General features: G+C 43.7%; 3 protein-coding genes across 7 annotated transcripts in view; 2 read left to right on the forward strand and 1 right to left on the reverse strand.

The window, feature by feature from the left end:
- tulp4a (TUB like protein 4a) overlaps window positions 1–2,999 on the forward strand; it is a 41,258-nt gene extending 38,259 nt beyond the window's left edge. For all 4 annotated transcript variants that reach the window (XM_030344627.1, XM_030344629.1, XM_030344628.1 and 1 more), the window contains one exon: window positions 29–2,999. In XM_030344627.1, the coding sequence (XP_030200487.1) occupies window positions 29–145 (117 nt within the window). In that variant the 3' untranslated portion in view covers window positions 146–2,999. The remainder of the gene's footprint in view (window positions 1–28) is intronic.
- Window positions 3,000–3,175: 176 nt separating this feature from the next.
- Window positions 3,176–11,413, forward strand: tmem181 (transmembrane protein 181). 2 transcript variants are annotated; one of them, XM_030344631.1, is made up of 17 exons: window positions 3,176–3,491; window positions 4,746–4,849; window positions 4,971–5,035; window positions 6,360–6,450; window positions 6,670–6,791; window positions 7,117–7,233; window positions 7,338–7,418; window positions 7,889–7,988; window positions 8,250–8,380; window positions 8,798–8,889; window positions 9,003–9,060; window positions 9,290–9,392; window positions 9,472–9,523; window positions 9,610–9,692; window positions 9,803–9,892; window positions 9,976–10,042; window positions 10,434–11,413. In XM_030344631.1, exons 1-17 carry the CDS (start codon window positions 3,361–3,363, stop codon window positions 10,516–10,518), a joined length of 1,572 nt encoding a protein of 523 aa, XP_030200491.1. In that variant the 5' UTR covers window positions 3,176–3,360; the 3' UTR covers window positions 10,519–11,413. The 2 variants fall into 2 exon arrangements, with proteins under 2 accessions (XP_030200491.1, XP_030200493.1); XM_030344633.1 differs by lacking the exon at window positions 3,176–3,491 and adding an exon at window positions 4,152–4,306.
- Window positions 11,414–11,691: 278 nt separating this feature from the next.
- Window positions 11,692–15,479, reverse strand: dynlt1b (dynein light chain Tctex-type 1b). The gene is made up of 5 exons (XM_030344634.1): window positions 15,286–15,479; window positions 15,088–15,129; window positions 14,364–14,487; window positions 12,037–12,114; window positions 11,692–11,843 (listed from the first exon to the last, which is right to left on the reverse strand). The coding sequence occupies exons 1-5, from the start codon at window positions 15,409–15,411 to the stop codon at window positions 11,773–11,775; spliced, it is 441 nt and encodes a 146-aa protein (XP_030200494.1). The 5' UTR covers window positions 15,412–15,479; the 3' UTR covers window positions 11,692–11,772.
- Between the last annotated feature and the right edge of the window lie 4,261 nt (window positions 15,480–19,740).

Here is a 19,740-nt window from a genome sequence, read left to right on the forward strand (position 1 = left end):
TTGAACTAACTAGTTTGCTTCTCCATAGGTGATGCAGTTTGGCAGAATCGATGGCAATGCCTACATCCTGGATTTCCAGTATCCCTTCTCTGCTGTGCAAGCCTTTGCTGTGGCTTTGGCCAACGTCACCCAACGCCTCAAATGATACCATTCTCCCTCCCTCTCTCTCTCCCTCTCTCCCTAAATTCAGGAGGAGATTTAGAGATTCAATTGGCATCTGCTGAACAAGCGCTGTTCGTCTGAAGTTTCTTAACTTTGAGTTGATTTTGTTGAAGACGAGGAAGAGGTTTACAGTGGTCCTCCCTGATCCGGTGGGGACGATTTAAACCATGCTGCACTACACAATGCTGCCAGTAGAGTCGGTGCAATAAGCGTTGGCTGCGGATGCCAAGTCTGTCCCCAGGGCGGCCTCGCTCGGCCCCTCAGAGGCCCCCAGCTGGGAGGGCCTGTCCAGAAGCTGAGCTTTTGGGCCATTTTGCAAATAAATATTGCTCTAGCTAAAAGACTTATGTAAACAGTGAACAAGCGGTTATGTATCTTGTTTGAGTGGTTCTACCAGAAGCCTTTGTTTCTGTGTGGTCTATAAGAGGAGCAGCTGTAATACTTGAAAAAAAAAAAACTAAACACATCCTGGCGATTGAACATTTGGGTTTTCTTATTTTTTTTGAGGGGGGGGGGGGGGTGGTGGGGAGGTTGCAGGAGAATGCAGAGGTACTACTGGGCACTGAAATCCATTGCTGTACAACATTCAGTGAAAACAGCAACCACTGTATTTACTGAACTGCTTTGGGATATTTTGTTTAAAAAAATACAGTAGTTCAACTTTGTAGAGAATAGGAGCACATTTTGTTTTACGCTCTCAGACATTTTATTTTTGTTACACTCAAAATGTCTGTGGCTGAATTTGAGGCTACATTGATACGTGTTGTTTAAGGGGAACCATGATTGAATTCACTTCTCTTGTTACTAAACCTGGAAGGGTAAGGGAATGAATAAAGCTTAGTCAAAGCCATCATCACAACAAGGTGGGAGTCTGAAGGAAGGACTGTTGCTCATCCACGATGGGTTTAATTTATCTGTTTGTTTACCACGTCTATACTTTGAATTCTACCTTTTAGTCATTGTTTATGTGTTCCCCTAACAATCTTAGTAAATTGCTGACATGGCTTTCAACCTATCTACTCTGTTTTGGAGCAAGACGGCTGAGTTAGAATTTCGCTGTATAGACTGAAGATATCCAAATTGAAGGGTTGTAAAGAATAGTATTGACTGACTAATCCTGTACTGTCATTGAGATATTAACCCTTCTTATGGTGACTTGAGGTTTAAAGATGGCCCTCAATAGCATAAATTCTGGCGCCAAGCGATGTTTTTGTTCACTTTTTTTGTCTGCTGCCATCACTTCTGTGAAGTGAGTTAGTTAGTTAGTTCGGGGATATGCCCCGCACCTTAAGAGACAAAGCTAAACTTGTAACACTTGCAAGGTACAGGAATTATTTTTGTATATTGTACCTCTGCCATTTCATACATTATTTAAACGCTGTGTAATCAACCAGTATCATTGATACATAGGAACTCCCCAGAGCTAGTGGAGTGGGGAGACAGTAGTTCACAGGGCTGTCTGCGCTGGGTTTCGGTACCAGATATCCTCAACAGAAATCAAATTCAAAGGAAACACAAACTGTCAAAAAGAGAGTTTTCACACAAGGAACTCTTCCATTCCCAAACCAAACATTGAAGGACGCAGTTTGTTGTTCTAGCTGAAGGGGAGATTGGTCAAGTGTGTGACCCTCGGGTTATTTTTGACCCGTTCAAAGATTAAGGCCTAATGAAATGTGGTACACATAGTCCAGAAAGAATGTGCCAAAAACTATTGGTCAATGAAGATATGAACTGATAACTAGGAAAGACGCCTGGAGAGGGAAAGGATTTAGTCTGTTTAATGAAAACAAAATATCGGTTTTGAGCAGTCAATAACGATTTGATATTAAATGGACTGGATTACTACATTCATGTAGCTTTTTTCTCTTTTAAATGACATACATGTCAACAGATGGGGTCTAATGAACTTTGATGGAGAAATCGTTTAATCTTGACAGCATAAAGACAATAGGCATGGTGTTAACAAGATGGCTGACAATATCTTGTTTTGTGTTAGTTGTGCAATAGTTTCTTAGGAAGAAAGATTTTCCTTTGCCATCACATACTGACCGCAGTTTTACACAATGTTGTTCAAAACCTGTTGGCAGTGTTGCTGTCCTATACCTTTAATTTATACGTCATAATTTCCCAAAGGTTGTATATTACTTATGGACTTTTCATACTTATTTCTTTGTGTCAAGGGTTTGTTTCAAGTTGTTGACGAATAGTAAGATGGTAACATGGAAGGCTTTGAGCAGGAGGGGGTGGGGCAGATTATACAGTGTTTTGTGAATTTTGCATTGGTTTAAAAAAAAAAAAAAGATGTGAATGAGCAAGTGCCCAGTTGTTTAGTGTAGTTGTGTAGGATGTAACCGGTGTGTCTGTATTAAATTGTGCGGTCTATCAATCCCATCAGTGTTATAGCTATTACCTTCTATTGGTGTGTACTTTTACCCTGAAAAGAAGCTACTGTTTATTATTTGCTTTTTTTCCTTCTGTAGGGTTCTAACACACTCCTTTTCCTCATTATTTGTTCAGTTAGATTTGGATAAACACTAAGTCTTCAGATACACACCATTATTCACCGTTCCTAATCAGAATTTCCTACAGACATTGGTTAATTATTCACTTGTAATTTAATGGATGAGACAACCTCTTTATAACGCATTCCACTTTTCTTTTGAAAAGAAATGTGCTTTGTACTAGTAGATGTAGCCCTAAAGAAAAAGGAAGAAAAAAAACGTTGAGTATGATTTGGTGACTGAATGTTTATAGTGAATGAATAAGGCATGCCATGTAAATTATTTTACAATTATGTCACGCATCTTTTGAATAAAAACTCATTGTTTCTGAGAAAATGTTCCAGGTTACTGTTTTATTCATGGTTCTAACACTTATTCAACAACCTTTTGTGGGGATGAGGATTGTGATGGAGATGTGGGTTTATTGTGAAGGGGCGCCTTCCGCTCTCCGTGGTGCTGAAGCAGGCCCACGTGACCCTCTCCCCCTATGGTTTGTGAGTGAGTGTGTGTCTGTGTGTGTGTGTGATGTGTGTTTACGCCCCTCTTTGGGTTTAATGCTTTTTTTGTACCCACACACAAACAAAACAGCTTCATCGGCAGTTTCAATCCACCGAGGAAACAATAAAGAAAGATAACGTGGTTGTCCTCTAAAGGTTGCAGATTATTTTGGATCGCCATTTCCAGTCGCCAGTCCATAATGGACACCGACTACTCGGTGTTAGAAAACCCTCTCTGCAGCGAGCTCAAATACTTCTGTAGGAAGATACAGGAGGCCTATCACGACTTCAAGGAGGATCTAATACCTTACAGAGATGATCGCTTTTACAGGTAGGTGAGGTTTATAAATGCAGTCATGATGAAGAAATGTCACTGCAGTGCGAATTTGAGAAGACTGCATTGAATGTGTTGCCTCCACCCAATTTAAACATTGCATGATTTATTTTTCCCTAATTCGGAAAAATAAAGTTGAACAGAACCGTCCATGAGCTTGTCATCAAACTGAATCAAGATAAAACCTTTCGGCATTATCTAAAGGTAAAAATAATGCAATGTATTCACTCAACAGCAGGCCAATGCGGCGAATCGCACGTTAGAGCGCCGCCTTCTCCATTGACATTCGCTCATAATGCTTTCAGGGGGGAAAATAATATTTAAATATTAATAACTAAATTAATAAATGTTTAGACTATGCAGGCTTTAGGGTAGCCTACTCATTTTAGTTAACCTACTACTAGCCCAGTCAACAAGTCCGCCAACCTACCACTGTTTGTTCTCATTCCGCCAAATATTGCAAAGTAGTTCACATTTGGGAAACGTTCAAATGTATCTACCTCATGTGTGCAATGTACACATTATTGCAAAACTACTTCCAAATCCATTACTGAGCAGCCCAATTAATAAATTAAATGAAACCCTATGATGTGTGACCTCATCAGTCACTGACCGCAGGTTCTGACGCCACGCCCACGTGACTGTAGCTCCTCCCCATTGATGACGATGTATCCTTGTTGACTACAGCTCCTCCCCTTTGATGACGGCGCATCCTAGTTGTCGCAGATTGATGCTGGTACACGGATGTGGACTCTATTTATATTGGGTTGTATTCTTTCCGTGTAAAGAGCTGGAAGTACCAATATGGATTTGTAAGTGTAAAAACTGTTCGGCTATAAACATATTGTGACACTGAAGCCTCGGCGTGGGGTCCTGGTGCCCGACACTTTATATCGGCCTCCAGCTGCTAACACCAAATAGCATCGTGTTGTGAGCTAGTGTTGACGTATCAGTATCAGGGCGGCTGTAATAATATACTAGTTTATCTGTGGTTACATTTAGTGGTAACAATTAATATCTCGCTGGTTTCCTGTCACTTTTTTGACTTGATTTATTTAACCCATGAGGGTTGTCTTGAGTGTCTATCTGCCAGCCAATCTCTACCCCAGATGGGGACATTTATTTTCAATGATGTTTCCCTCGATCTGTTGACAGATTTATCCCTAGTAGCGTCTAGTGTTATTTTAAAGCATGCAATGCGTCCTGGCTTTCGTTTCTGATCTCTGAACACGCTGGGTGTTGTCCTAACAGACTGGCCCCCATGCGGCTCTACACGCTCTCTAAGAGACACTTCGTCCTGGTCTTCGTGGTCTTCCTGCTCTGCTTTGGCCTCACCGTTTTGATTGGTGTTTCAGGTGAGTTACACACACACACACACTCACTCACTCACTCACTCACTCACTCACTCACTCACTCACTCACTCACTCACTCACTTTATAAACATATAACAAATATTCCATATTTGTGTCCTCCAGGTCCTAAAGTCATCAATGAGCAGCACAATGCTGATCAGTTGCTTCTGAAGAACCACTCTGTAAAGGTCGGTCTGGCATGTTGAGAAGATACCTGTATGGAGTATTTCATTTTGTTGTATGCATTATGTATGTATGTATTAATTTATGATTGAAGCCACACAAGGAATTTGGTCATTTTCTAACTCTGTTTCTTAAATATTATTGCTGATAGTCGACACACATTGAACAACAGGCATCATCACTGCAACTTCTTGCTAGCTACAGGACAATCTGCGGCCCACTGCTTGTCACTGTTTACATCATGGCCACAATACAAATACATTTGTGTATTTTTCAGACTCGCTAATTGGTTTCAAAGCCTGCCCTGAAAGTGCTCTTTTCACTCTCTAACTCTATTCCCAGACCTTCCACCTGGACTCCTCTGTTGTGGACCCAAAAATAGACTATGCTTTATTTTGCTAAATCTAATGGAAGTGCAGATTTCCCTAACCTGCCTCTCGGAATAGTATTTCTATCTAGTCAAACGACCTCCTTATTGACCGTGGCTGCTTACTTTAGGGGCTAAAGATGGTTCCTTGTGCCTTGGGCCGTATGCTTTTTAGTAAGTTCTAATCGTTCCAATCTCCCCTTCAGGAAATTATGCCCAGTAGGAGGGTTATTTGCAGGTTGTTTGCATCCACCAATCTCTTAAGATTGGTCTTTTAGGCTACTTTTACATGATGTGGTCTGAACAGAAGACGCAAAAGTGGCGTCGCGTCTTCACTTTTTATTCCGCGTTCAGGTGAGCGTTTTCGGGAGGAAATCTGCGTGCAAACGGGGATGCAAAAGTGTGTGGATTTCGATTGGGTATGCATGTCAGGTGGCTAGGTGGAGCTGTGATACACAATCACACAACACCAGCATGTCTGAGCGCATGCGTAGAATATTCCTTCTTCTCTTATCTGCGAAAACCAAGACATAATTACAGATACTTCTCAGTTCAGTAATACTATCTGTACATATCCTGTACATTTCGTGGAAAGACTCCTGTAAGTTTATCAGAGCTGCCAGGGCAGCTTGACGGTCCGACGCATGGAAATAATCCAACATGTTTGTTTATTTCCCTGTACTGGCGCTGTATGTGACGTAAACTCGTATGCGACGTGAGCAGATCTGAGCAGAGTTTTGCGTCTTGGCAGTGTAGACGGAAACGCTACGGCGGAGCGTATTCAAGTTTTCCACTCTGGAGGGTGGTTTCAGATTTTTGCGTTTTAAACCCCAAAAACGGCGTCACCGTCTAAACTAAAGGCACTCCCGATCAAATATTTGGTTGTTTCCACCCGCAAGCGTCCTTGTGTAAACGGGGCCGTAATCAAAATCGTATTTTTCCCAAATACCCTTTTATTTCAGACGGTGCCATTTAATTTGAAGTCGGAGCCTCTCACCACCTACAACCAGCAGCTCTGGCTGACCTGTGCGATGAAAGTGGTTCATCGCAATGGTAAGAACCCACACTGCACACCTCCCTCCCCGTTAAAGTGCTCTGTCTACCTCTATATATTCAGGTGGAAACCTTTTTTTAATTAAGGTACATCCTCTCATAAAAATTTAATTAAGGTACAGACCTTATCGCATTTAGATCGATATCCATAATAATTCTAGTGACAACATTGGTGTGACAAGCCCCTCCCCCCTAATGATGTTCCGCCTCTGTGCCTAGTGGTGGCCTTCGAGCAGCCCTTTGAGCTCAACGTGGTGCTGAATGGAGTGATGCCGGACGGCAGCGTCACACACATCAGCAACAACGTGCATCAGAAGTCACGCACGCTGCACTGCCTCGACGTGAGTGTCCATGGGAAATCCCTTCCTGTTGGTTTCTTTTTCCTTTGGACAGGTTGCAAAATACAACTACTTTGGGTTCAGGGCTCAAGACCCAGTCTACCTGTATGCATCTATGAGCAAGACGCCTCACCCCTACCTACTCCTAACTGTTATGTTGCTAACAGGTTCAGTGAGTCACTTTGGAAAAAAACATCTGATAATTACAAAATTCTTCGAATTGTGAAGAAAGCACTTGAAGGATAAGGCATTAAGAGGCGGAACAACGTTATTTCAAGCAGCACTGATATGGTTTGTTTCTTCATTACCCATCCTTTCCCCAATTCAGACATGTGATGAGATCATCGTAGTGCACCTTGGGTACCTGAACTACACCTGCTATCAGATCGCTGTGAGCTTCAAAGGTCTTGAGAATGTCACGTATGACTTCAAGGTTGATTTTGTGGTAAGTGGCTGAGGAAACATAGTTCTTGAAATTGATTGAAGGTATCATTGATTTTTCTCAGAAAATAGTAGTAATTGGTCAAATATATTTTCCTCTGCACACAGTGGAAAACATACAATCCAACCTTCTCTCAAGTGGAAATCTGGTTCCGGTTTGTTTTTGTAGTCCTGACTTTCATGGTCACGGTAAGAAGAGAAGCTTGAGTTCTAGTCTTTCCTTTTTGAATACATGATTTATAGGTTAAGATGTTAGTCATGGCTTCAGTTTGGCTTAACCGCATGAAAAAAGCATAATAATTAGATAAGATCAGCTAGGCAGCCCCATGCTTATATTGTTCCTAGGCTTTATTTACTGTATTTAACAAATACATTTCTCTTTTTCTTCTGTTCTAGTTAATTTATATTTTGTTAAATGTGAACCTAAAGAATATGAAATGTTAATTGACTCAAAGGTATAGCAGTTAGTTCACTAGATGAAACACTAGAAATTATACGCTTTTGATTTTCCATCCTAACTTCTGGTCACTTACAAACTTAAATGAGTACATTAAATGTGTATCACACCGCTGAAGGGTCCTACTAAAATAACCGGCCGACTCCACAACAACAAAATGCACTTTCAGCATGATTTGAAATGTATTCCATTTCTGTTGCAGTGTTTGTTTGCTCATTCTCTGAGGAAGTTCTCCATGAGGGACTGGGGGATAGAGCAGAAGTGGATGTCAATCCTCCTGCCTCTGCTGCTGCTCTACAACGGTACGTTTCAGGTGGAAATCCCTTATAAAGCCCCCTTGTGCTGGAACATGTGGCCCCATGGGACTCTGAGTGGATACAGTCCCTCTGTGTAGGCTGGTCTGTGCACCAAACAGGCCACTGCACTCATTTGGTCGACCTTTCAACGACTACACAGTTGAAATAAGGTTCCTTCTAGACCAGAGGATTGTACTACATCCCCTTTCCACCAGAGTCCTGACCCCAGGGAGCTCATTCTGAGTGCCCCTCCTTGTCTACTTTCAGACCCCTTCTTCCCGCTGTCCTTCCTGGTCAACAGCTGGTTCCCAGGGATGCTGGACACCTTCTTCCAGGCTCTCTTCCTCTGTGCCCTGCTGCTTTTCTGGCTCTGCGTCTACCATGGCATCCGGGTCCAGGTGAGTCCGTCCGTCCGTATGTATATACGTATTACGTACTAGCCTATCTACCCAACTATTTTTGTATGCCGGATAATGGATTATAACATTGACAATACTGTGACTTTTTTGCAGCGTACCAAAAGTAGGCGGAAGTATAGGTCTATTTATTTGAGAAGGGGTCTTATAACAACATAAAAAGTAAATTATCAGTATTGATATTTTGATGCTGGCAAGTTATCTTGTTATTCTTTGGCAAGCAGTTGCCTGTTGCAAGAAGTCTGATTAAATAATTTGTGGTTCAGATCAATGATTTTTAGTTTTAACATTGCAAACATTGCATTTATCTAGGGAAATAACTATGGCAGCCAGAGGGATTACACAGTAACACATCTGTTGTTGATCCCTTTCTCCATGTACCCTTTTTACTTTCTTCAGGGGGAGAGAAGATTCCTCACCTTCTACATGCCCAAACTGGTCATCGTTGGTCTGCTGTGGCTTGCGGCCGTCACACTGGGGATATGGCAAACGTGAGTCCGAATCATCAACCCAGCATAGTACTGGTTGCAGTGTGAAGTACACAACACTCGGCTGTCTTTGGTTTTTATTTTTTACTCTACTTTACTTTCTCCTTCTCATGCAGAGTCAATGAACTCCAGGATCCCACTTACCAATACAAAGTCGACATATCCAACTTCGAGGTCAGTTGTTTTTGTTATTAATGACAATGTTGTCTCAGGCATTATGGATATTTATGAAATAACGGCTTGGGTAATAGTTAATTTACATAACCTAAACAGGCTTATAAAAGCAGTTCCTGTTGCATAATACCCAATAAATATTATTAATAAATCAAATTTTGTGAGATAACAATGATCTTTCAGGAAGGTGTGTCCGCTGAAGCTAGATGTAGTAAATCTCTATCTGTAGGGCATGAAGATCTTCTTCCTGATTGTGGTAGCGCTTTACATCCTCTACCTCATCTTCCTGGTGGTCAGAGCTTGTTCAGAACTCAAGAACATGCCCTACTCAGGTAGCTTATTATATTGTTGACATTGGCACTCCCTTAGAAACATCTTCACTCCATTGACCCATGTCAAATGTACCACCAGATCTCCGGCTGAGGTTTTTGACATCTTTGACCCTTGTGGTGCTAATTATAAGGTATGTTTTATAAGGAATTTAGAACGTGGACGGTCCCAATATTACCTGTCCATTCTGAACCTAACCCTGACTATTCATGTCTCTAGTATGGTCATACTCTACCTGCGGTTCGGTGCCAAGGCTCTTCAAGACAACTTTGTGGCTGAGCTGTCCACCCACTACCAAAACTATATCCTTTTTCACTGTTAAGGATTTCACTTCATGGCTGAAGATATTTTTATATTGTTGCATGTTTGAGTGAAGTTTTGGTGTCTGACGTTTCCTTTACTCGAAACTTACCCGCCGAATTTTTATCTTTCTACGGCCTGCTCAACTTTTATTTGTACACACTAGCGTTTGTGTACTCTCCTTCTACAAATGCTCTTTATGGTATGTATCATTCCTAATTTGATTCTTATTATTTTGGCTGCTTTGTCATGATTTTGCATTAATGCTTGAATTTAATTTTCAAGACTCCCAGTTGAAGGACAACCCTGCTTTCTCCATGCTCAACGACTCAGATGATGAAGTGATATATGGGTAAGATTCAACGCCTCCACAATGATGCATCATGTTGAAAGTAGAGTCCATCTTTGGTTCTCAAACTGTGGTACACAGTTAATTGTGCTAATAAGTGGCACGCAGAGGAATCTCCAAAAAAATGATCTTTAAAAACAATATCAAAATTCTAGTACAAATGGACATACATTAACCGTGAGATCATTAAAATGTTGTTTAAAATATGTTAAAGGAATAAATGTGCCTCCTGCATGAAGGTGCTACTCCAAGCTGGTACACAACATAAAGAGTTTGAGAACCACATGACACAACAACCTGTGTCTTACAGGCTCCCATTATTGACCTGTTCTTGGTTTGATTTGACCTCCTCTACTCCACTCAGTTTGCCTCTTGGTGTCCCTTTGGGTTGCAGGAGTGACTATGAAGAGATGCCCCTGCAGAACGGCCGCGCCATTAAAGCAACTGCCAAGTACCAGGACGAGAGTGACAGTGACTGAATGCTGAATCTCCTTCTTGCTTGACTTTCCCGGTTGGAAGAGTATGGATTTGTACCATGGCCAACCCATGTGAACATATAGGCAGAAATAAAACATGAAACTGTACATAAATATTTTTTTTAAGATAGATGATAAATGTGTACTGAATGTCATTCTGCTGAAGTTTTGCAGCTATGCAATGTTTAAAACCCTTTCCGCACTACAGTTAATGTTCTTTCATGGGTTTTAGGGATTTTCACAGCCACATAACAAATGCCCATCACTAATCACAGCCCTCAGACTACGCAGTTTGGATAGCCAGCATTTACTATGACGGAGCAGGAAAGTTGCCAATATGGTATTTTTAATGGGTTTCATTCATATTTTAATATTTGTGTATGTGCTTTATGTTCAACCACTGACGTTTTGGTGCTTGTTTTACTTATCATACTGCCAATGATACAACAGGAAACGCTTTCTTTTGGAAATCCGAGACCACAATATCGGATTCAAAAAGCAAGTTTAGCATGCATATATGTGTATGCCCTTGCCAAAAATGATTTATCTATAGACATTGGCTACTCATAGGACTGTTCTATTCCTTAAACAAAGCTTTTTTGTGATCAGCTTATGATTGCACCTATTTAATTTTTGACTGTTGTGATTGTTTTCTTCTGCAACTTGCATTATGCTTTTGATGTGTGGCGTGAGAAGAAAAATGACAGGACCAGTAATGTTGGCTATTGATGTGAAGCCATGAGACCAATTAAATTTTTAAACGGTTAAGTATTTAAAGAAACCTCTTTTCAACAACCACTTTTCTCCGCTACTGTAATAGTGTTAAGACACATTGCTGTTTATACAAGTGCAATTTTGAACTCGCCTGAAAAAATGAATTAAAGTATTCTGATCGAGATTGTGCCTTGACTGTCATACCAGGGTTAAATTGCATTTGATAGACTTTGATTTATTTTATGAATGTAACTGTTGATTTAAGTATATTTAATGTTTAAGAGTGGTACATATGGTACCTTTTGTGTTGAGGGACCTACTTGCAATATATGTGTTGCTTATTAAAATAAAATTGTGTTCTGCACCGTTATATCATAAGTGAACTAAATTCTGCGTGTGTGTTGGTGGGTGGGAGGAAAATGTATCAGAATCTATAACAAAAGTTTATCCAAACAGTACACCTATGATATGTCAGTGAAGTTTATCCCTATTAAACCTGAGAATACATGTCATTTAAAAAAAAGTCAACGTTCAGAAGTGAATTCAGATGGCCAGGCCGAACACGCTCATGATGCAGTACATGGTCTTGTTCTCCCATCTCACTGTGCAGCTTCCTGTGGCGATACAATATAACAAACATTTCCTTCAATAGCTTGTTCCATTTCTCCTCCAATGATATTAAAAAAACTACAAGTGATCTTATTGTGACACGAACATGTGCTGACTGTTCATGTTATTATCATGTTATCAGTGCTTGTGTATATCTATCAGTGTTTGCACATAATAACATGACGCCTCCAGCCTTACCATCAGTGGTGTTGTCCCAGAAGCAGGTACTGGCTGTCTGCAGACCTGCTCCGTTCTTCTGCATGATGATACAGGTCACTGGAGGCACACAAACAAGCCATTTAAGGCAACCAAAAGGGAGCAAAGGATGGGGGCCGTTTGGAAACTGTTTCTACTGGAACACCTGCTTCACTTGTTCCAGATTTAGCTCAAGCTTAGGTTTATTTTTTTCCCGATATAGATAAATATAGATATTTTTGGGCCCCTAACATAGTATTTGAAGACGTTCCCGAAATTCAGCGTGGTGCAGAATTACAGCCACTACGAGCCAGTCGTACATTGAGCTTTCCCCAAACGCGCTGTTTCGGTGTCTGTAGCTTTAATACAAATGAGGAAGAGAGAGGCGGGTCAAAGGAGGAGGGTAGGGGTTTGGCCCTGAGCACCTTGCGGCCATGGTACCATGCGATCTGTTTGGATGTATCGCAATGGCAAGGAGCACACAGCCTTTGGCCGTGTTCTGTAAATATTCTAGAACACTCCGGGTGCTCCGGCTGGAGTCCTGGAGCTCTATATCTAAATAATATCATATTATACATAGATATCTATATCATATAATATATATTATGACGGCCAAAAGCTGTGTGCACCTCCAGACGATATCATGAACTCAAACGACTGCGTAGGGTTCTCCGACGTCTCTGGTTCTTCCACGTCCACATCAATCTGAAGTAGACTGAACCACAACATGGAGGAGAAAGGGATTGTTGCCGCGATTGTCTCCCACCGGAGCCTCGCTGCCGAGGGACCACCGCCTCATGCAGCGGGCAGCGCCGAGGCGGTGGTCCCTCAGCAGCGGGAAGCGGGGCTCAAGCAGGAGACATTCGCGGGCAACAATCCCTTTCTCCTCCATGTCGTGGTTCATGTACTTCAGGGAGCCAAAGCCAAAGTTCCTTCCCCCCTGGCTTGGCTGAGATAACCCCCACGACGAGTCTCGTTGTAGAAATACCAGAGACGAGAGTCCGACGTGTTATGCGCCGTATCACCAACAGCAGAAGTGTTATCCAAATAACAAAGAAGTGTACAACACTTGCGTTACAGTCCTGGAGCTCTATATCTAAATAATTTCATATAATATTATGACACACAGCCAAAAGCTGTGTGCGCCTCCAGATGATATTATGAATCACAAACGTCTGCGTCGGGTTCGCCGACTTCTCTGGTTCTCCCACATCAATCTGAAGTAGACTAAACCGCGCTGCCCGTGCGCTGCCCGGCGCCGCCCGCAGCCGTGGTTTGCGGTGGTGGTGCCTCGCGGCAGCGGGCGGCGGGCAGCGGGCAGCGGGGCTCAACGATGTCTGAGATAGTCCTGGAGCTCTATATCTTCTGAATATCATATAATAGCCTACATATCATATAATACATATTATCACAGCCAAAAGCTGTGGGCGCCTCCAGACGATATTATGAATCACAAACAACTGCCTCGGGTTGTCCGACATCTCTGCTTCTTCCGCTTCCACATCAATCTGAAGTAGACTGAACCCCGCGCTGCCCGCTGCTGGCTGCCCACTGCCGGCTGCCCACTGCCAGGCAGTGGTACTTTGTGGTGGTACCAAATTCTCTGGGCTGGCAAGCCCAGAGTCATAAGGGGAGGTGGCATCTCCCCTTATGACGAATTACAGGGAAACTTCCAAAACGGTGTGTCTGAGCGTTTTTTCAAAGGCGGAGCAGAATGACTAGTGCTCGTTTTACAACCAACAAAATTTCTAGCTACTGGGGGAGCAAAGGTAGGCTAGGGGAACGCTAGGTTAATGTTAGAAAACCTCAGAAAGTGACATTTTCATGCCATGGGATCTTTAACAAATAGACCCACCTCCACACTCAATTTTCCAGATATATAACATTTTATTGTGTTCAATCTAAATCTTAGATCTCAATCGACATCCAAAATCTACATTTTATATTTATATCTAAATCAAAATGCTTAATCTGAAGCTATATTGTATTAAGAAATCTAAATCTTTAGATTTAGATTTAACATATAATATTATCTTTATATATGCGTCATGGAAATTGCAGTGCAGTTTGGAGGGGTGAGTATCTGCTAAATCTGGGAAAAACAAAGAATGTGCGAGTTAAATCTGGAACAAGTGAATACATTTGAGATAAAATATAGAATAGCTAAGCTGTTCTGATAGTGTGTGTGTGTGTGTGTGTGTGTGTGTGTGTGTGTGTGTGTGTGTGTGTGTGTGTGTGTGTGTGTGTGTGTAAAAGGTCTAGTTGTGTGCAGCGGGCAAAGGGTTCCAACTAGCCCCATATGACCAGAGGGCTGTTCTCCATCCACTCACCGATGTACTTGAAGGGTTTGTTCAGCTTGCCCAGCTGACTCAGACACTGCTCCACCACATTATTGGTCCACTGGTGCACCCTGCTGTGCTGGTAGCCATTCGCCCCAATCACCCCCTCTACAGACTACCGATACAACGCAAGGTTTAAAGTTAGAACCACATCACAAACGAAAGCAATAAGAGATTAACCACCTTTCAGCCACGACTGTGTGTTGCCTTTTCGCCAGGTGATGACGTCATGGCAACGGTTAGCCACCATCATGTTGTCCTTAGCAACGGGTCGCAATAGCCTACTAGCTTATGTTAACAAGTCCACGTTTCACGGGTTTAAGGGATCTTCACAGCCACACAACAAATGCCAATCACTAATCCCAACCCTGAGACTACTGTACAGTTTGTTTAGCCAGCATTTACTATGATAGAGCAGGAAAGTTGCTAATATGTATACTGTGTATGTGATTAAGTAAGAATGACATCACAACTAAAGGCAATAAGAGATTAAACTACTTTCAGCAACAAATCGTGCGTTGCCTTGCTCGCCAGGTGATAACGTGATGGCAAATGTTAGTTACCATCGTGGTGTCCTTAGCAACGGTTGGGGAACCATAATGTCGTCCTTAGCAACGGGTCGCTATCCGTCAGCGATAGCCTCCTAGCTAATGTTAACAAGTCCACGTTTAACGATGATAAATACACAACAGCAGGCTCGATTGTTCAGTCTTACCTCTTTAATTATGGTGCTCACCTCTTCGACGACGAAGGCGGTCTAGCACGATATAAAAATAAGACACACAACGTTTAACTGGAGTCACTTTTTTAGTTGTGTGCTATTCGTTTGCTTTTTTTCTTTTAGTATGAATCATAAGTACACTTTACACATTATAAAAGTAGATACACCGCTAATTCAATGTGCCTGACTTGCCTCCTCCGCTGCTTGGTCCTCTTCCATCGCCTGACCTCTCTGCGCCGCAGGGCAGAGATCACCACTGCGCCTGCGCGGTAGCCTCCTTCTCGTGCCCACTGCCTCCGTCCGTTGACTGATCCCCATTGACTTTGAATGGGGAAGGGCGAGCAATGCATCCGTGCGCTCTGTTGGAGCCTTCGGCTCCGTCCAAAAGTTGAAAAATTTAACTTTTTCGGCAGTGACGGATCCGTCATCCAATCAGATCACGTATACAAATTTAAGTACTGTGACACTACTCGGGCTCTGACGACCCTGGAAAGCTCCCCCATCCATCAGCCACGCCTTCCGACGTCCTTTGGCGGACGGTGCAGTGGGCACGCAGGAGCTTGTCTGAGCCAGGGTTAAATGTTATGTTTATGGTAGGCTTTAGGTTGCCTTATCTTAAATGCTTTAATTAAGTGAGATGTATTCAAACTTCATCACATAAGCTATTTGCTTAACTTAATGACTTTGTTTCCAACCTTGAAGCCATTTAACATTTCTTTACGTCTTAAACTAGGCTATATAGCCTTAATAAAACATTTTTCCAACTTTGCATTACAGCACTCACCGCATTTTCTGCAGGAAATGCATTATGTAGTTTTACATTTTACTCTTTGATTTGATTCCCTTTGCAATTTAAGTCTTGCTCTTAAAATAAAGAGTTTCTTCACTGCTTTTACGTGGTTAAACAGAGATGTAGCATTTTACACCCTTAACAGGCGTTCAACAATTACGTTTCATTCAAAGAAATAAATAAATAACGTTTAAATGGTGGGCCTGGGGGGTATACCACAAACCTCGCTGAACATACCCAGGCTTTCTTGGGAAAACCTGGCTCGACAGAGCTGCAACTCACAATCAGTAAAATGGTACCACGAAGCTCACTTTAAATTCAATCAGTTGAACCAGGTTTTCCGCTTTAGGTTCAATGCGCGTTCACATAAAAAGGGGCGTTTATCGCGTCATTTGACTCACCCTTATGCAAAATAAATCGCGCGAGAGCGGTGCATTTCATCCAAGGCGAGCAGTGTACTATTATGAACTCCTACGAGGAATTCAAAGTTCAAATCACAGCCAAGGGGAACACGGTTGCCCATAATATGGCTAGGGTGGCGTGCTGGCAAAAAATAGCCGACCGTGTTAATTCGAAAGTGAAAAGATTCTGCATATTGTCTAAAAAATATTATGTATCATCATCCCTTTCTCCCCCATATATGTAGGGCCCCATGTTTGCTCCTACGAACATGGGGCCAAGTCAAAAATAAATATAAAAATATTATTCAATGTGGTAAGTTGTAAGCAACCATTTGAATAATTTCAGGTGAATCTTGCCTATGATTTGGTTTTCCCCTAGCTCTTAACGATGTCGGTACCAGGCGTCCAGCTGAGGTAGTTGAGCGGAGGGATCGAGCTGGGGTGTGTGGCAAGCTTCACTCACTCCTGGATGTATTATGCTTTGTCCTATAGCCTACCTAGAACATGTTTTGAAATGGATCTATAATAGCCTATAGAAATTTGCTCATAACAGGCCAGCTGGAATACAAAGCAAACTCTCTCAAATGCAAATTCATGGAAGTCTTGTATTGTCATCCCGCGACAAAACAAATAATGCTGTAATTTAATAATATACATCTTTAAATGCACAATAATGAGTCATTCAGAGACTTATTAAATGTTTTTATTGGCTCCCAGAATGCAGGTATGTTAGTGACTCCCAGTATCTCTAAAAACAGAGTGGGAAGTAGAGCCTTCAGTTACTGGGCTCCTTTACCGTGGAACCAGCTCTCTCCATGGGCTAAAGCGAAGGTGGGAGCGGAGCTTAATCAATGTACTCCTGCTGGACCCCAGTTAAAAAACTTAAGTAAGCCGAGTATGTGCAAAACACAACAGCTTAATAAAAAACGAATTCCTCCTAGATCCAGCAAGGCGAGGATCAAGAGAAAAGAGTGAGTCTGTAAAGACTCCGGCCCCAATCCGTGCTTCATGGAATCCATGAAAAGTGAAGAGAAAAACCAGAGTAATACGGTTTCCATTAGGTCCGCTACCACCGGGGGCGGAGCTATGGAGTTCAACTCTCCAATAAGGGGCTTCTCTCGTCTGTTTCTTATTTGAAAAGAACGGCGGGAGTGCTATACCGGCAGACAAAACCAACAAGTCAATTGGCGAGCCAATAGGAACCCCTCTAATCCGTTTTTCATTTGAAAAACGGCGGGAGAGAAATACTGGCAGTCAATTCCAACTCGCCATCCGGCGAGAGGAATTTTAACGATGCCCCTTAAAAGAACATGCCTACATTCTATTTTATTAGAAGCGGCCACGCCCTGTGTCGAGTGAGCATTAACGCCCAATGGTGGTGCTAAGCCCTGCCGAGAGTAGGCTAAGTAAACACCCTCACATATCCAGCGAGAAAACCGCTGTTTAGAGAGAGCACGGCCTCTGCTAGCGTCACTATAACACAAAAACAACTGTTGGAACTGTGGAGCGGAACACGGCCGAGCGTTTCACGTACATAGCCAGCGCCGGCACCAGGCACAGGAGATGCAACTCCGCCTCATAAAAATGAGACGGGGGGTGAAAAGCCTTAAGCACAATATCTCTCGACCGGAAAGAACTATTAATGTTATTTTGGAGGAACGGAGGATTAGGTCTGAGCAGCGCAAAGGAGCTGTCCTCGTTTAGCAACAAGTAGCTTGGGCTGACAGACAGAGCGGTCAACTCAAAGGCCCGCTTGGCAGAAACCAAAGCCAATAAGAGCGCCGTTTTAAAGGACAGGTCATCCAAAGGGGCCTGAGACAGAGGCTCGAAAGGGTCCCTGGACAACCCGCACAACACGGTGGGGAGATCCCGGTGTGGTGTAAGCACGCACGAAACAGGCCTAACCCGTCTAGCCCCACGCAAGAATCTCTTGACCAGTGGATGTCTAAAGATCGGTCCACCATCACAGGCTGCATGGCAAGCCGAAAAGGCTGCCGCATAGACCTTGATAGTGGAAAAGGCCAAACCTTTTTCCAATAAGTATTGTAGAATCGCAAGCATGCTTCCAACCTCGCATTGAGATGGGACAGCGTGGTTCCCGTCACACCAATCAGAGAAAGCGCACCACTTCGCCGCATAGAGGGAAGAAGTTGAAGGTGCACGAGCACCCTGGATAGTGTTGATAACCGCTTCAGTTAAATCTTTGCCCTGCAGGATCAACCTCTCAGGAGCCAAACCAACAGCCGTCCCGATACATCGGGTGGTGCACTGTCCCGTGGGCCTGTGAAAGCGCATCCGATCTGAACGGTACCGGCCACGGCGCCATCTGTGAGAGTGCACCGCTAGCTCTGGAAACCACAGAGCTGAGCGGTTCTCTGGAGCCACTATAATCAGGGACAATCTCTCCTGTCTGACCCGTTCCAGAAGACAAAGGATCAGCTGGTGCAGAGGAAACGCATACAAGAGAACCCGCGGCCAAGGTGTGTGTGCCAACGCATCTACCCCTCTCAACCCTCGGGAAGATCCCGAGGGTTGAGAGAGAACCACCACCTGCAGTGTGTTCTCCCTGCACGCGAATAGGTCCACCTGAGCCGTCCTGAACCTCTGCCAGACCAGTCTGACAATGTCGGGCTGTAACCGCCAATCGTCTCGGCGGGGACCGCCGCGAGACATGAGGTCCCCGAAGTTCGGGGCGCCCGCGATATGCAGGGCTCTCAGACTGAGGAAATACTGTTGAGCCCCAAGCCAGAGCTCGACCGCCTTTTGTGGAGAGCAGAGAAGCGTACTCCCCACTGTCTGTTTATGTATGCCGCCGCCGACACGCTGTCTGTCCTGATCAGAACGTGGCCGCCACGTACCAGGTGAAAGAAATGCAGCAGCACTTTCCTCACAGCGACGAGTTCCAGCACATTTATGTGTTGGGGGCGTGCGCCACTCACCTCCCAACGAGTGAGAGAGGCACGTTCCTCCCCAACCCGGGAACGAGGCTTCCGTGAAGACCACTACGTAGGACGTCACTTTGCCCAGGGGAACACCCCAGAAGGGCGGGGGGGGGTTTCCCCAATATTCCAGGTCTGGTGACACCGAACGGGGTAAGAGGAGCACCCTGAGCTTGTGTCACATGGGGTCCAACCGTTGGCGAGCAAACCACCGCTGGAGTCTGCGCATAAAGAGCAGACCCAGAGGAACCACGGGATGGGCGGCTGCCATCAGCCCCAACAGGCGCATGGTGGACCGTGCGGTCACATTTCTGAGAACGCGAAAGCGGGAGAGTGCCAACAGGATGGCGTCTCGCCGATGAGGCGAGAGCATCGCTGTCATGGCGGCTCAGTCTAGGCAAAGCCCCAAGTAGATTATCTGCCGGCCGTGGCGCGGGAAGCTCTTTTCCCAGTTGATGGCAAAACCCAGGAAAGAGATGGTTTGCACCGCTCTTGCCAACACGCATAGCGGTCGGAG

The sequence above is a fragment of the Gadus morhua genome, chromosome 21 (assembly GCF_902167405.1).
Source record: "Gadus morhua chromosome 21, gadMor3.0, whole genome shotgun sequence".
Classification (NCBI taxonomy): domain Eukaryota; kingdom Metazoa; phylum Chordata; class Actinopteri; order Gadiformes; family Gadidae; genus Gadus; species Gadus morhua.

Excerpts from the sequence above, each read along its gene's own strand:
- tmem181 (XM_030344631.1), top strand. The coding sequence starts at position 3,361 with ATGGACACCGACTACTCGGTGTTAGAAAACCCTCTCTGCAGCGAGCTC. Across the intron at positions 6,451-6,669 it reads GAAAGTGGTTCATCGCAATG|TGGTGGCCTTCGAGCAGCCC; the intron begins GTAAGAACCCAC and ends CTCTGTGCCTAG. Across the intron at positions 9,893-9,975 it reads TTCTACAAATGCTCTTTATG|ACTCCCAGTTGAAGGACAAC; the intron begins GTATGTATCATT and ends TTAATTTTCAAG.
- dynlt1b (XM_030344634.1), bottom strand. The coding sequence starts at position 15,411 with ATGGGGATCAGTCAACGGACGGAGGCAGTGGGCACGAGAAGGAGGCTA. Across the intron at positions 12,115-14,363 it reads CAAACCCTTCAAGTACATCG|TGACCTGTATCATCATGCAG; the intron begins GTGAGTGGATGG and ends GTGTGCCTCCAG. Across the intron at positions 11,844-12,036 it reads CTGGGACAACACCACTGATG|GAAGCTGCACAGTGAGATGG; the intron begins GTAAGGCTGGAG and ends GTATCGCCACAG.